Source organism: Gavia stellata, chromosome 6 (genome assembly GCF_030936135.1).
Source record: "Gavia stellata isolate bGavSte3 chromosome 6, bGavSte3.hap2, whole genome shotgun sequence".
NCBI lineage: Eukaryota > Metazoa > Chordata > Aves > Gaviiformes > Gaviidae > Gavia > Gavia stellata.
In genome coordinates this window covers 403,333-417,382 of record NC_082599.1, presented here as the reverse complement: position 1 = coordinate 417,382, position 14,050 = coordinate 403,333, and the positions used below count along the sequence as shown (strand labels likewise).

At 58.7% G+C, this 14,050-nt stretch overlaps 1 protein-coding gene across 1 annotated transcript; it reads right to left on the bottom strand.

Annotated features, from left to right (window-relative positions):
* Positions 1 to 52: 52 nt before the first annotated feature.
* TMUB1 (transmembrane and ubiquitin like domain containing 1) lies at positions 53 to 1,355 on the bottom strand. The gene is made up of 2 exons (XM_059819165.1): positions 888 to 1,355; positions 53 to 556 (listed from the first exon to the last, which is right to left on the bottom strand). The coding sequence occupies exons 1-2, from the start codon at positions 1,289 to 1,291 to the stop codon at positions 202 to 204; spliced, it is 759 nt and encodes a 252-aa protein (XP_059675148.1). The 5' UTR covers positions 1,292 to 1,355; the 3' UTR covers positions 53 to 201.
* Positions 1,356 to 14,050: the final 12,695 nt, after the last annotated feature.

Here is a 14,050-nt window from a genome sequence, read left to right as displayed (position 1 = left end):
TGCAGCGCCACGGGACACGGCCTGCGGGCAGGCTGCCTGCCTCCTGCCGGACACCAGCTCCCCCCGACCCGCCGGGGCCTGCAGCCCCCGGGGGACACAGTCCACGGCGCGGCCCCCCCAGGTTCAGGTGCGGCAGGCAGACTCCACCCGGGACCCAGTCTACTCCGGGCACGGCAGCTCCTTTCGGGGCGCGGGGCCGTGCTATCTGCGGTACATGGTGAAGGCCATGAAGCTGAAGAGGAGGGTGAGGCCGGCCAGGAAGGTGGTGGCGGTGGCGGTGAAGACGTGGCGGTACTGCAGCTGGAAGTACCAGAGCACGGCCAGCATCAGGACGAAGAGCGGCAGCATGAGGCTGCCCACGTTGAGGGCGGCGTGCACGGGGTCGGCGGAGGCGTGGGGACCGGTGGGCGCGGGGGCCGGGCTGTGCTGGGAGATGTGGCAGTGCAGGACGCTGTTGTGGGCGAGGTGCAGGGCGGCCAGGCTCTGGGCGTCATCGCGCAGCAGCTGGCCCTGGTAGATCAGCCGCACTTGCTGCTCCTGCCCTGGGAAATAGGCCCTGGGGCGGGGGACAAGGAGGGAGATGTCACGCTCCCGCCAGGACAGCGTCCCCTCCATCCACCCCCCCAGCAGCAGGCTGCGAACGCACCCACCCTGACCACCGGCTCTGCCTGCGCTCCTGTGCCCGTGCTTCGCCGTCAGCCGCCCCAGGCGTTACCAGACGGGCCGCCTGACACCCCGGCCAGGGACGGGCGCCGGCACACACACCGGCACAAGGGCAAGAGCAGCAGCTCCCAGCTGCTCCAGGGAGGGAGGGAGCCGCCGGCGCCGCCCCCAGCCGGGACAGCCCCGAGCAGTGCCGGGGAGAACCGGCCTGCCCTGCCCCTCACCTCTTCAGGGCTCCGACGGTGTCGCCGGGGCGTACCCGGGCCAGGCGCTCCGTGTCGTTGAGGAACTTCAGCCGCAGCACCATGGTGGGCTCGGCGGGGCCGCTGTCCCCCTCACCGAGGGGACCCTGCGCGGGTGCGGGACCGGCTCGGGGCCGCAGCCCCGCCGCCAGCCCGCCCGCCCCATCGGGGGTCGCTCCGGCGGCCGCCGCCGCCGCCGGGGCTTTGTGCTCGACGGGTGTCGGGGCAGCACTCGGGCCCTCCTCGGGCAGCGTCGCGGCGTCGCGGGGCGTCGCGGTGGGCTCGGGGGCGCGGGTGGAGGCCCAGGCCAGCCCCAGCACCAAGGCGACCAGCAACAACGCGAAGAGCACGGTCACCTCATCGCCTACGCCCTCGATCAGCGCCATGGCGGCGGCGGCGACACCGGCTACCGACCTGCGGGCATAGAGCGAGGCCGTCAGCCTGCCGGGTCGCAGGCGACCGCGGCCGGTCCGGGCCCTTCACCTGCCGCCATCGCGCCGCTTCCGCCTCGCCGCAAGGCACGCCGGGAGCTGTAGTCCCGCTCGGCGCATGCGCGGAGGTACAACCGCGGGGCACGCCGGGAGCTGTAGTCCAGCCCCCTGGCGCTGGGCGTGCCGGAGGCACGCCCAGCGCCAGGGGGCTGGACTACAGCTCCCGGCGTGCCCCGCGCCAGGCTGGACCTGCGCCGTCGGGCTTCCTCGTCCAGGGACCTTCCCTCATCCGCCATCATCGGTTTGAGAAATGCTCGGCCCCGCTGTGCCCAGCTTGGGGAGACGCGGTGCTCCGGGGTGGCGGGAGGAAGGGGCTACAAGGACGGCGGCAGCCGGTCCTGGGCTCAAGGGGAGGATGGGGGGCGTTCGGGTGTTGGCATTAATGCGGTGGTTCTCGGCGAGGCCTAGGAGGGTGGGATTGCTGTGGGGAGAAATGATAGACTAGACTGGACTAGACTGTTTCACTTGGAAGGGACCTACAACGATCGTTTAGTCCATCTGCCTGACCTCTTCAGGGTTGACCAAGTTAAAGCATGTTATTACGGGCATTGTGCAAATGCCTCTTAAACACGGACAGACTTGGGGCATCAACCGCCTCTCTAGGAAGCCTGTTCCAGGGTTTGACCACCTTCTCGGTAAAGAAACGCTTCCTAATGTCCAGCCTAAACCTCCCCCAGCGCAGCTTTGAACCGTTCCCAGGCATCCTGTCCCTGGATCCCAGGGAGATCAGCACCTCCCTCTCCATGTCCCCTCCTCAGGAAGCTGCAGAGAACACCCCTCAGCCTGCTTTTCTCCAAATTAGACAAGCCCAAAGTCCTCAGCTGCTCCTTGTAGGACATTCCTTCCAGCCTGCCACCAGCTTTGTTGCCCTCTGGACATACTCAAGGACCTTCACATCCTTCTCAAGTGGTGGGGCCCAGCACTGCACACAGTACTCCAGCTGAGGCCGCACCAACGCTGAGCACAGCGGGATAATCCCCTCTCTTGCCCAGCTGCTCGTGCTGTGTTTGATGCACCCAGGATGCGGTTTGCTCTCTCATCTGCCAGGGTGCGCTGCTGGCTCCTATTGCTCCTGCTGCTGACCAGCACTCCCAGATCCCTTTCTGCAGGGCTGCTCTCCAGCCACTCCTCTCCCAGTTCATGAGATGTCCTTGGAAACCTGTTAGGGGGTCCAGAGGTGGCCACAGAAATGGTCGGAGGGCTGGAACACCTCTCCTGTGAGGACAGGCTGAGAGGGTCGGGATTGTTCAGCCTGGAGAAGAGAAGGCTCCACCTTGTTGCAGCCTTTCAGTACTTAAAGGGGGGTTATAAGGCGGAGAGAAACATTTTAACAGGGCCTGTTGCAATAGGACAAGGGGTAATGGTTTTAAAGTAAAAGAGGGCAGATTCAGACTAGATTTAAGGAAGAAATTTTCTACGCTGAGGGTGGTGAATGACTGGCACAGGCTGCCCAGAGAGGTGGTAGATGCCCCATCCCTGGAAACATTCAAGCTCAGGTTGGACGGGGCTCTGAGCAACCTGATTAGTTGAAGATGTCCCTGCTCACTGCAGGGGGGCTGGACTAGATGGCCTTGAAAGGTCCCTTCCAAGCCAAACCATTCTGTGATGATTCTATGAAACCCTCCAGATTAAATTTCTCGCGCAACTGAAGGAGCATGAAGTTACCGGTTCTGCTTAAAAGCGAAAATATTTTTATCATTTAATCAATATCCTGTTCTTTGCTTTATATATAGAAAATTGGTGAAGGGTCTGGAGCACAAGTCTGATGAGGAGCGGCTGAGGGAGCTGGGGGTGTTCAGTCTGGAGAGGAGGAGGCTGAGGGGAGACCTCATCGCTCTCTACAACTACCTGAAAGGGGGTTGTGGGGAGGTGGGTGTTGGTCTCTTCTCCCAAGGGACAAGCGACAGGACAAGAGGAAATGGCCTCAAGTTGCACCAGGGGAGGTTTAGACTGGATATTAGGAAAAAATTCTTTACTGAAAGGGTTGTCAAGCTCTGGAACAGGCTGGCCAGGGAAGTGGTTGAGTAGACGTGGCGCTTAGGGACACAGTTTAGTGGTGGACTTGGCAGTGTTAGGTTTGCAGTTGGACTCAATGATCTTAAGGGTCTTTTCCAACCTGAATGATTCTATGATTCTGAATGATTCTGTGATCCTAAAACAACGTGGGCAATTGGTGAAGAACAGCAAATTTCGCAGGCAGAGCCTGTCGCTGGAAGAGCCGTGCTCTGGTGAAGACGTGGTCTCTGGCAGGGATTAAGCAGATTACGCAGCGCAGAGATAACATGGGGGAATGGGAGAAGCTTCCGACTAAAACTGACCGAGTTGCAGTGATCCTTTGGGGGACTGTGATTCTCCAGATGCGTTTAAACCTACCTGCAGGCTTCATGAAGAAGGAAAATTTGAAAGATGATAGATGAAAAAATTAGCGTGGCATAGTTTTTGTCTCCAACTTAGTTTTGATATTCAAAGACGTTTCAAATAATTTATCCTAAAATCTTTCTTGGCTGAGCTAGTATCTGGTATGAAACCTTAATGCTGGAGACTCAGCTTTTCTGTGTTCTGAAAAGCATTCAGATAATTCTGAAAGTGGTCAAAAATGGTTTGATCAAAATTTCCGTATTTTTAGGTGAAAAGGCTTGTACCATCACAATGAGATAGCGGGGGAGACTTGTGGAAGGAGAAAACCTACAGCGCCCATAAAGGAACGAAGGTGAAAGGGAGGTCTTTGGATGACAATATCCCCTTTCCCCAGGGCATCGCCTCCAGGGATCCATCGCTTCGATGGCACAAGACATTTTCTATAATAAAATCAGGAGGAATCTGCTAAGGGCAGCAGGGCGCAAGCTGCAGCATCCTTTCTGCCGAGGTGGATCTGAGAGCCGCAGCGATTCCAGGGATCTGGGTGGCTCCAGGGAATTAATTATTTTCCCTTCTGGGCTCCTGTGTCCAAGCTGCCTCCAGGTCGGAAGGACCGGCTGGTTCGTGAGGCTGGGGGTGGGCCGGGGCTCCTGGCTCCAGCCCCGGTTGAAATCCCAGTTCAGGCCAGCGACGGGGAGTCCCAGAAACGGGGCGTGGAGCCTGAGGTGGTGATTCTCAGCTGCCTCCTTCAATCCTGATCTGCATTCTCCATCACTGTTTTCAGCTTATCATTAGACTGCAGCAATGCAGATTGATGAGATGTGTGATAGGAGAGCTTAAGGCTCCAGGCAGTGTAATTGTGATATTAGCATTAGCAGGAGGCATTGCAAACATAAAATTTATTTTCTGTGTACAGCTGTCTTGCAGAACTCAAGAGCAGAACTCGTCCTGCCATCACAGGGAGTGAAGTCTTTAATGACCTGCAAATAGCACCGAGGGAGCTGAAAAGTGGGGCTGCCAAAGCAGAGCTCTCGCACACACAGCAGAATTTAAAAATAGGCTGCTGCTGGCGTTCTGGCTTACCCGTCGTTCCTGGAAGCCCACGGGGAGGACGGCTCTCCAGCAGAGGAGAGACGCAGTCCCCTGACGTAACTTGCCTCGGCATCTACGCCGCAGAGAGGAAAGATGCGGATTCAGTCATTCTACACCAGAGCATCTCTGATCATTATCTGCATCTTTTCCAGCTCCAGGACTGCGCTGGGTGCTGACTCCTCTCTCCTCTCCCTGGAGCAGCGGGGGCACCGGGCAGACACCTCCTCGCCCATGGCGCTGCCATCCTGGTGGGACCGAGGAGTCCCTTTAGCTTAGCATCATCAGCGCCTTCGGCGAAGCTCAGCGCCTGTGGGAGTGGAGACATGGGAGAGATGAACGCCTCTGCAGATGAAACTGCTCTTCAGAAGCTCCCACCAACAGCGAGAGGTGGCAGCCCCAGTCAAAGACGTGGAGACGTGTTGTGGGGAAAGCAGTTGGGCCAGAAAAAAGAGCTCGTGGGTGGGAGCACTGGGGAGTTGGGGATGCTGAGCTGCTGCATCTCTAGGCAAGGATGAGCTCTGCATTTACAAAGGACCGCAGAGAACCAGGCTGTGAAACACCCCGTCCCCATCACGAGCAAGCGGTCTGCGACAAGACCGGAAGAAGCCACCCGTGCACACCGCAGCCCTGCGGGACAGCACTGTCCCTCACAGGGAAGGGCCAAGGAGGGTCCCCAGTGTCACCTGCTGAGGGGCTGGAGGAGATGGGCAGCCACCGGCCAAGCCGGGGGTCCCGGCAGCAGAGGCGGGCAGCACCCATGGGTGCAGAGGCTGCTGGAGAGCAGGTCGTGCTGCTCGATCTGCCCAGGGCATGCGGGCTGATGGGTGGGCAGGCGGGACCCCCTGCTCTGAGGTGCCACGGGGTGGTGGGTGCGCTGCTCTCTCCCACAGCACTGAGCCATGAGTGTGGTGCGGGGGGCAGAGGTGAGAAACTGGTGGGGAGGAGCTGCCCCTTCCCTGGGTCACTACGGCTGATGCAGAAAGTGCTGGGCAGAGCCCAGGTCCATGCCTGGGGGCCATCCCACGGAGACTCGGGAGAAACAAGGGGTGAGGCTGGGGTCTGGTGGCTGCAGAGGGGACCTCGGTGCTGGCCGGAGGTGGGCCCAGAGGGAGGGAGGAGGCCGGGCGTAGAGGTGGTCGGAAAGGGAGGCTGGCCTGGGTATCACCACCCAAATTATAAAAACGGTTCCTTGATTTTCTGTTCCCTGATTCTTTTTTCAGAGCTGCTGCTCACACCAGCCTCCACGCAGTAACTGGCACTCAGATGAAGCAGCACTGCAGACCTGCCCGGTCACGGTCACTGCGGTCATCGAGTGGCCCTGGACCTCCAGCGGCCACAGAGCCAATCTGTCCACAGTCACTGGTGACCACAGCCGGTCACTGCTCCAGTGATGGAAAATGGGCAGAGAGCAGTTAGTACAGACAGACGGGAGGACAAGGATGGGGACAGGCACTTGCACCAGGGTGAAGTAGGACCCACGTTATTCTGAGCTGAACAAATCACTAAAGAAAAGGCAAAGCTTTGAGGGCAGCAGAGCACCCGTTGAGGAAGACAAGAAAAAAAACACACGGAAGAATAAAAATTTATTATTAGCTGCTAGTAAATTATTTAAATAAGCTGCAGTTAGCAGAGGGTGATGACCACAGGTTCGAAGCCCTGGATGCCAGAGCTCACAGAGGCATTTCTGACAAACCGTCTTGGGGAAACGCAGATTCACCGAACCGGAGCAGGGCCGTTTTGACAAGCTCCCGGCGACAGCAGTGTGCTCCTGAGGAGCCCATCTCGCCTCCCTGCCAGCATGGGCCTGGCAGAGCCCTCCCACAGCTCCCACCTCCCAGGCTGGCTCTTCCCGAGGGGGAAGGAAACCCAGCTCCAGCCAGAGGTTGCCTCCTTCCCGAGCTCTGCTCCCCAGCTGCCAGCCCCCCAAGACCTCGGGGCGCTGGGGGTGCTGGGCACCACACCCCGGGCTGGGTTTTGTGGCAGCTGAACAATATTATCTTTCCTCGTGGGAAGGAAAATCTGCCCGTCGGCCAGCTGTGCCGGTGAGGTCACCTCCGGGGTTTTGTTGGCCAGGCTCTGGAGGACCGGCATGCTGGGGATGGTGTCGGGGCTTTACTAACCCGGCACCTATAGGTCCTATAGGACAAGGAACTGAGATTTTCTCGCTCCTTGGCTATGGGACACTGGCAGCAGAAAACCAAATGGGGATCTTTTCCTCTTGTGTAATAACCTTAAAATACCACCTGTGGTTCCTGTCCTGCAAGCAGCTCGGTGAGGGCAGACCCCTACCCAAGGCATTTCTAAAATCGGGGCCTGGGTCCACACATGCAACACAACACAAAGCTTAGACATGGTCTGAAGAGAAAAAGAGAATAACAAATACTGTTTAAAAAAATCTCATAATCTTGGTAGTTCCATGTAATACTTTCAAAAGTTAAGCCCTTTACTTAGTCTATGGCACAGTTTTCAGAACAAAGTTTTTAGACGGAGAGCTGGCAAGACTTTACAGAGCAGGCTGTGTGTTGGAGTCACCCAGAAAAGGCAACAAGTGTCGAGCAGGAGCTGTTAGAAAAGAGGACGTACGGAAAGGGAGAGCAATGCAGAGCGACTCAAGCCCCAGTACCTGGTGTTTGGAAGAGTCTCTGGGACCTGGAAGGTGGGAAGAAATCACTTAAGCTTGATGCACACATCAGGGAGAGTAAAAGGAAGGATTTTAGCAACGACGATTCAGCTAAAGGCACAGGTAAAGGGTGCAGCTTTGGGTAGAGACCCGCTGAAGGTCAGGCAAGTCTCCAAGACTGAAGGAGAGGCTGCTGCAAAAATGGAAGAGAAGGTCCCAGGGATGTAAGAGTGATGGATGCAAGGATGCAAAAGAAGCAGCAGATTTGAAAAATGCATATACTGTGTAGGAAGCAGAAATAGGATTTATAACTTCCAGGATGTGGAAAATAAGCCATGTCTGAACAAAATCATTTGAGTGGTTATGACTGTTCAAATTTAATGCATTTTATCCAGTGGTTAATCACCCTCACCGATAAAATTTTGTGTCTAATTTTCAACGTGGATTTGTCTGGCTTCAGCTTCCAGAGATTGAGTCTTTTTATATCTTTCCTGGCTCGATTAAAGAGCCATTTAATATTTCCCTATGAAAGTACTTCTACAGTGTAATCAAGTCACCCCTCAATCTTCTTTTGGATAAGCTGAACAGATTGTGCTCTTTAAATCTTCTGCTGTAAGGCACTCGCTCCAGCCCTCAAATCATTCTGCGTGGGTCTTTTCAGCATCTCTTTGATTTTTCAATATTCTTCTAAAATATTGTTAATATACAGCAATGCCCAGTTCTAGAGTGCTGCTGCTCCAGCGAGATACAGAGGTGAGATCCCCCCTCCCCTGCCCAGGGCTCCCCGTGCCCCTCGGGGGATCGACCCCTTCCGCCCTGCGCCGGGCTGGGAGCTCACCTCCACCGGCCGGCCCCAGCAGCATCTTTGTGCCATTTGTCTGAATACGTGCGATAGAAATGGAAAACGGGCCAAGACAGCGTTGCTTGTGTCTCCGGCCAGGCTTGGGGTAGGGCAGGGCGACAGCGCAGAGCCCGGCAGCGTCTCCGGCACAGCGCCGGGGCGAGACATCTCAGCTCCACGGGCTGGGCACCCATGGGCGCTGGCCCCCCTCCTCACGGTGTGGCATTGCGTGCCAGTGCCGCTGCGTGGGCAGGGGCCTCCCTCTCCACTTTCTGCTTCTCTCTTCCTGCTCACCGCACTGCCTCTGCTCCCGTTAGAGAGCCCGATGGGATGGACGGCAGGTCCCGGCACCTGGTGCTGCTCTGGGTGCCACGCGTTTTGTGGGAGGTCAGCCCAGAGACAGAAACCTGCCCCGTTCCCCTCTGGAGCGGGCCTGCCCACGGGAGTGAGGTGGTCTCTGGGGTCAGCAGGGGTGGAGGGTGCTGCAGAGGGTGCAGCGACCTGCTGCACCTCGGGCAGCCGGCACCCCACAGGGTGCTGTGACCCCTTCCTGCAGCTCTGCCCTCTCCCGGCGCGGGGGAAAGTGCTGAAGAGCCCAGACCCACGAGGGGCTGCACCGGTGACCTCCTCCATGGCAAGAGCCGACATTCACGCTTGCCTTACACACCCAGTCTTCTAGGAAACTGGCCGTCCTGCTTGCCCCACGGCTGCTTGCTTTTCTTAAAGCCCTTTGGGAATCAGGGCGGACTTCACCCTTCAACCATCTTGCCCGCATGTAATCTCTCTGCTCTCTCTTTGGGGCTCTCTGCAAGGTCAGGACCTCTCTGCACAACAGCTGACCCCACCATCCCCACATGGATCATATCTGCCCAGCCTGCAGTAGCTTTACTCGCCACAGCTCTGACTCGTTTGCTCCTTGCAGCGGCTGGACTTACAGGATTCCCCAAGAGTTGCCTCAAGCCCTTTATGGACGGCACCACTCTTGGGACCCTCCACCACCCAGGTACCCACCGGGTATCGAGGCAGCTGCGAGTAAAAGATCTCAATAACTCGGGCCATGCATCCTGGGGTCTTTGCGGCACGGGTCAGCATCGCCCCATCAGCTTGGCTCTTCCGCTGTCCTCTGCAGCTGCTGCCTTTCCAAACAGATCCTCTGCTGAGCCCCTGCAAAGAGGGGTCCCTGCAGGGTAACCCCCTCTGATTTCTTCCCAGTGAATACCGATGCAAAAAATGGATTTAGCTCCTCTGCAGCAGCCCTGTCCTCTTGGTTTACCTTTCGTGCCCGGGCATCCGTTGGCCCTGCAGGCTTCTGGAAGGCGTCCTGCTCCCGATGCATCTGAAGAAAGATTTATTGTTGGGTCTAATCTCTTTGTTAGCTGTTCCTCAGAGCGGTCTGACTGCCTCATTGTGTTTATGCATTTAATCTGCCAGGGTTTATGGTCCCCTCCATTTCCTCCTTTACTCACAATTTCACCTTTCCAAAGGATGCCTCACCTGGTCCCCCACCCTGCTGCTGGGCTGTGCCAGCTCCCTCCCTCCTCATCAGCTGTCCTTGCATCCTTGCTGGGACTCGCTGGCCCCGTGCCCCTGGGGCGGCACCTCCACCGTGCCCGAATGGGTTTCATTCACCTCACTGCCATTTTTAGCTTCTTAACAGCCGCCTGCGTGCTTGCACAGTTCACCTCCCGTGGCCCGGCAGTCTCTCATCAAAGAGAAGGGTCACAGAGAGATCCTGACCCCATGGGAGAGGGTCCAGCTGTGGGGCATGGGTGGGAGTGGGGCACTCTGCCCCGTGACCGGCCGTGCACCGCGGGGTGTCCCCACGGCCCTCCCTGTGGAGGCTGGACCTGTCCAACCACCCACACCCCAGACAAGGAGAAAATACTGGGGTGTTGCACGCCTCGATTTGCGACCAGACACCCGCGGAGGCAGGACGCGTGCCAGCTGGGCACCAGGTACCCACGGGGTGTCTCGAAATGGCCGATGGCTTAGCGGCAGGTCACAGCAAGGGACTCAGACAACAAAGGGAAAGCAGACCATGGTTCACCACTTCTCTAAAACAAGAGCCAAGCCTGCATCCGCTCACCCATGGCCGCTCTGGTGAGTGCAGGGAGCCGTTCCCAGCACAGCCCCGTGCAGGGAGTGGGGTGGGAGTGCGCCGCCGGTGCCAGGCACCCCCGAGCCTGCCCGGCACCCCTCCAGCCTCGGCTTCTCTCCAGGTCGGGGCTTGTCCTCAAATATATGTCCTCTGCGCATACTACTGTGGCCTTGCCAGGCCGGTGGCCATCTACTTGAATAAACCATTAGCAGATCATCAGCACAGCAACGCTAAATGCTCTTTCTCACCTGCAAGGCTCTGTGCGGGTCGCAGTGTGAGCGAGCTTCGTACACTGAAGTATGTATTTTGACTTTGCGATTTGCTTGCTGCCTGACAGCCATTCTTTGCGCAGATATGGATGGGATTAATACCTGCAGTTACCTCCGAGCTCCAGAGTAAGATTAAAGAGCTGCAGCTATTCTGGGGAAAAGCTCTTGCCCTGATCCCCAGCCCAAAGAGGACAGTTATTGTGACTTGAAGGCAACATCTCTTTACTAAACACCTCTCTCCCCACCACGCTATTGCCACTAACTGCCTGCTTTGTATCGGGAGCCACAGCAGACCAATGTCCTGATGGGTTTGGGAGAAGGAGCTGCTACCCTTACAGGGTGAGTGAGGAGGACGGGGCAGCCTGAGCCCACCCAGGGCTGTGGCCATGGGGAGGGGACGAGGTTTCCTGCTCCTCCTTTGGTTCCCGGAAAGGCGAGAGGCTTCTCCCAGCTGTGCCCCGCACAGGGCAGCTCTCCTGGATGGAGACATCCCCGCAGAAATCACAGAATCACAGAATCACGAAGGCTGGAAAAGACCTGTAAGATCATCAAGTCCAACCACCAACCCAACCCCCCCATGCCCACTAAACCATGTCCCGCAGTGCCACATCCACACGTTCCTTGAACACCTCCAGTGATGGGGACTCCACCACCTCCCTGGGCAGCCTGTTCCAATGCCTGACAACCCTTTACAGTGAAGAAGTTTTTCCTAATATCCAGCCCAAACCTCCCCTGGCACAACTTGAGGCCATTTCCTCTTGTCCTGTCGCTTGTCCCTTGGGAGAAGAGACCAACACCCACCTCACCACAACCCCCTTTCAGGCAGTTGTAGAGAGTGATGAGGTCTCCCCTCAGCCTCCTCTTCTCCAGACTGAACAACCCCAGCTCCCTCATGAATGAAACACCAGTTTTTAACAGCAAGTGTGATTAAGCACCTCAGGGTCCCAAGTACACCAAAAAGCCTTAAAGCCCCGATGAGCCCACCAGGGACCCACACCCTCTCCCCATGGGGCCAGGACACCCACTCAGGCTCAGCCCTGCGCCTCAGCCCTCGCCTCGGCTCTGTCGTGGGGGTCCTGCTCTCCAGCCCCGCATCCCGGCTGGACCTGGGGGGTCTGTTGCCAGTGGCTTCTCTCCAGCACTCCCCCAGGCTGCCAGGGCTGCCAGCCGGGTTCGGAAGAGCGCAGCGAGTCCCCTGCTCCCCTTCCTTCTGGACCGATGCTCTCCGGGAGCTCTGGGGCGGTGGGGACCCTCCCGCTGCCCCGTGCAGGCTGTGGCACCGTCTGGTGTCCATGTAGGCCCGTGGCCGCAGCCCCACAGCGCAGGGGGCAGGCGGGATGGCTCCCTCCCTGCTCGGGGAGCCGCCATGGGATGAGCCGGGTCCAGCGCTGGCCGAGCTGATGCCGACCCTTTCCTGCTGCTGGGGTGGTTTCCATCTGGTTCGGTCCACGGCCGCTGTGGTGCCGGAGCGGCTGGTCTGGGGGTGGGAGCGGCAGGAGGAGGAGGAGGAGGAGGAGGAGGAGGTATCGCTCCTCTTGGCAGCAGCGCCAGTTTGAGGCGCGTGCGAACGGCAGCGTCAGATGGAAGTGCTGCAGATGGAGAGTGCCTCTGAGCTGAGAAAGTTGGGGTTCTGCACATGAAATCCACCCTAAAAAATGGTTTCCATTTCCCCGTGGCCACTGTCCACTGAGAATGTCCGTCCGACTATCCTCGAGCGCATTTTTATTCCAGAAAGCACCGGGCTCATCTCGCCCGCGAGCTCTCACCTTCCTCCCCCACTTCCCCTGCTCTGAAGTCATGCGATGCGGCCTCTCAGTACGTTTAAGTTCTCTCATGATTTTTTTCTTCCTTATCTGAGATAAGTACCAGCTCCATCTGTTTGCCTGCAATTAATGTGGGCTCCTCTCTCCTTGATCTCGCTCTGGCTTCGCACTAACTTTGGGCTCTGATTTTCCAGTGCCGGCAGCACTGCGGGAACCAGCGCCGCAGTCGCTCCGACCGCACCGTGCGCCGGGGCAGTGGCAGGTGGTGGTGGGGGTCCCGCTCCGCAGGGGCTGCCAGTGGCGGGGCCCCCTCGACCCCCGCGCAGGCTTGGGCCGGGGGATGCTCCCTCCCAGTGGCTGCCCGCGCCTCGTCCCGTCCCTGCGCCCCGCGTCGCGCCCGGGGTCACGCCGGGTGGTGGGGACGCGCAGGGCCCCCGGCGCGGGGGGGGGACGCTGGAGGCCCGAAGGGGAAGCGGCTGCGGAGCCGCGCCGCAGCGGCAGAGGTTTCCCGCTTGCTTCTGCGGCTCACGGCGCCTTCGAGACATGGGCTCGGGGTGGTCTGCAAATGCCTACACAGAGGCCGGGCAGCCAGGGCTGCTGCGGAGGGAGCGTCCCCTGTCCCTGCAGCAAGAGGGGGAGGCGGGGGCTGTACAGGCCAGCCCAAGCCCCTGTCCAGAAAATGTCTTCATAAACAGCGGAGAAACTTTCTGAGTGTGTGGGAGCAAGACGGTGCCAGTAGCAGGTAAGGTGGGGCGGTCAATGCCCGTGTGTCAGGAGAGAGTCACATCGAGCCACCTGAGCCGGCTTCTTGGCCAGGCGAGGGGTGAAGGAGGCGTGAAGGACGTCCCGTGGCTTGCCGGGGACAAATCCCGACACTGCGTCTCATCGCGTCTCAGCAGCCGCCGGCGGGTGCTGCTGAAGGGGCTGTGCAGGGTGTGTGGGGAAGGGCCGAGTGACGCCTGCAAGGGGGGTGCTGGGGGCTCCCCGCCAGCCTGGGTGCGTGCGCCGAGGGAGCCGAGCCCGCCGCGCCAGCGCGGAGCCCGGCCAGGCGCTGCTGCTGTGCCTTTCCCGGGTGGCTCGGGTGGGGGCAAGGACACCCGTACCGGGACTGGCTGGGAAGGCGACGCCACGGAGCGGGGCTGCAAGCGCTTGGGGTGTTGATAGGGTCCGAAACGGGGGCAATTCACAAATGTTTGCAGAGAAACATCTGGTGGGACTTTACGGGGGCTCAGCAGTGGGATGAGTGGGGCCGAGTCAGAGCTGATCGCGACGCACCGATGGCGCTCGGGGGCTGAACCACGACCCTGCTGCGGGGCTGCGTAAGCGGGAGTCTCACGGGGTAAGGTTCAACGGTGTGAAGAAGGCTTCACCGGGAGAGTGGGACCCTGCGTGACAAGGAGGGTCTGGAGAAATGGGAGACTCCGTACAAGATCAGCCAAACCGGTCAGAGACCACAAGCTCCTGGTTCACGAGAAAAAGCTCGAAAGCTTGAGCTTGTTTCGGCTGAGAAAGGAGATGATTGCAATGACTTTGCATGTACTGAAATATGGAGAAAAGTGATGAAAAGGGGGAGGGAATAATTTAGAAAGGAAAAGGAATCATCTGGTGAAGCT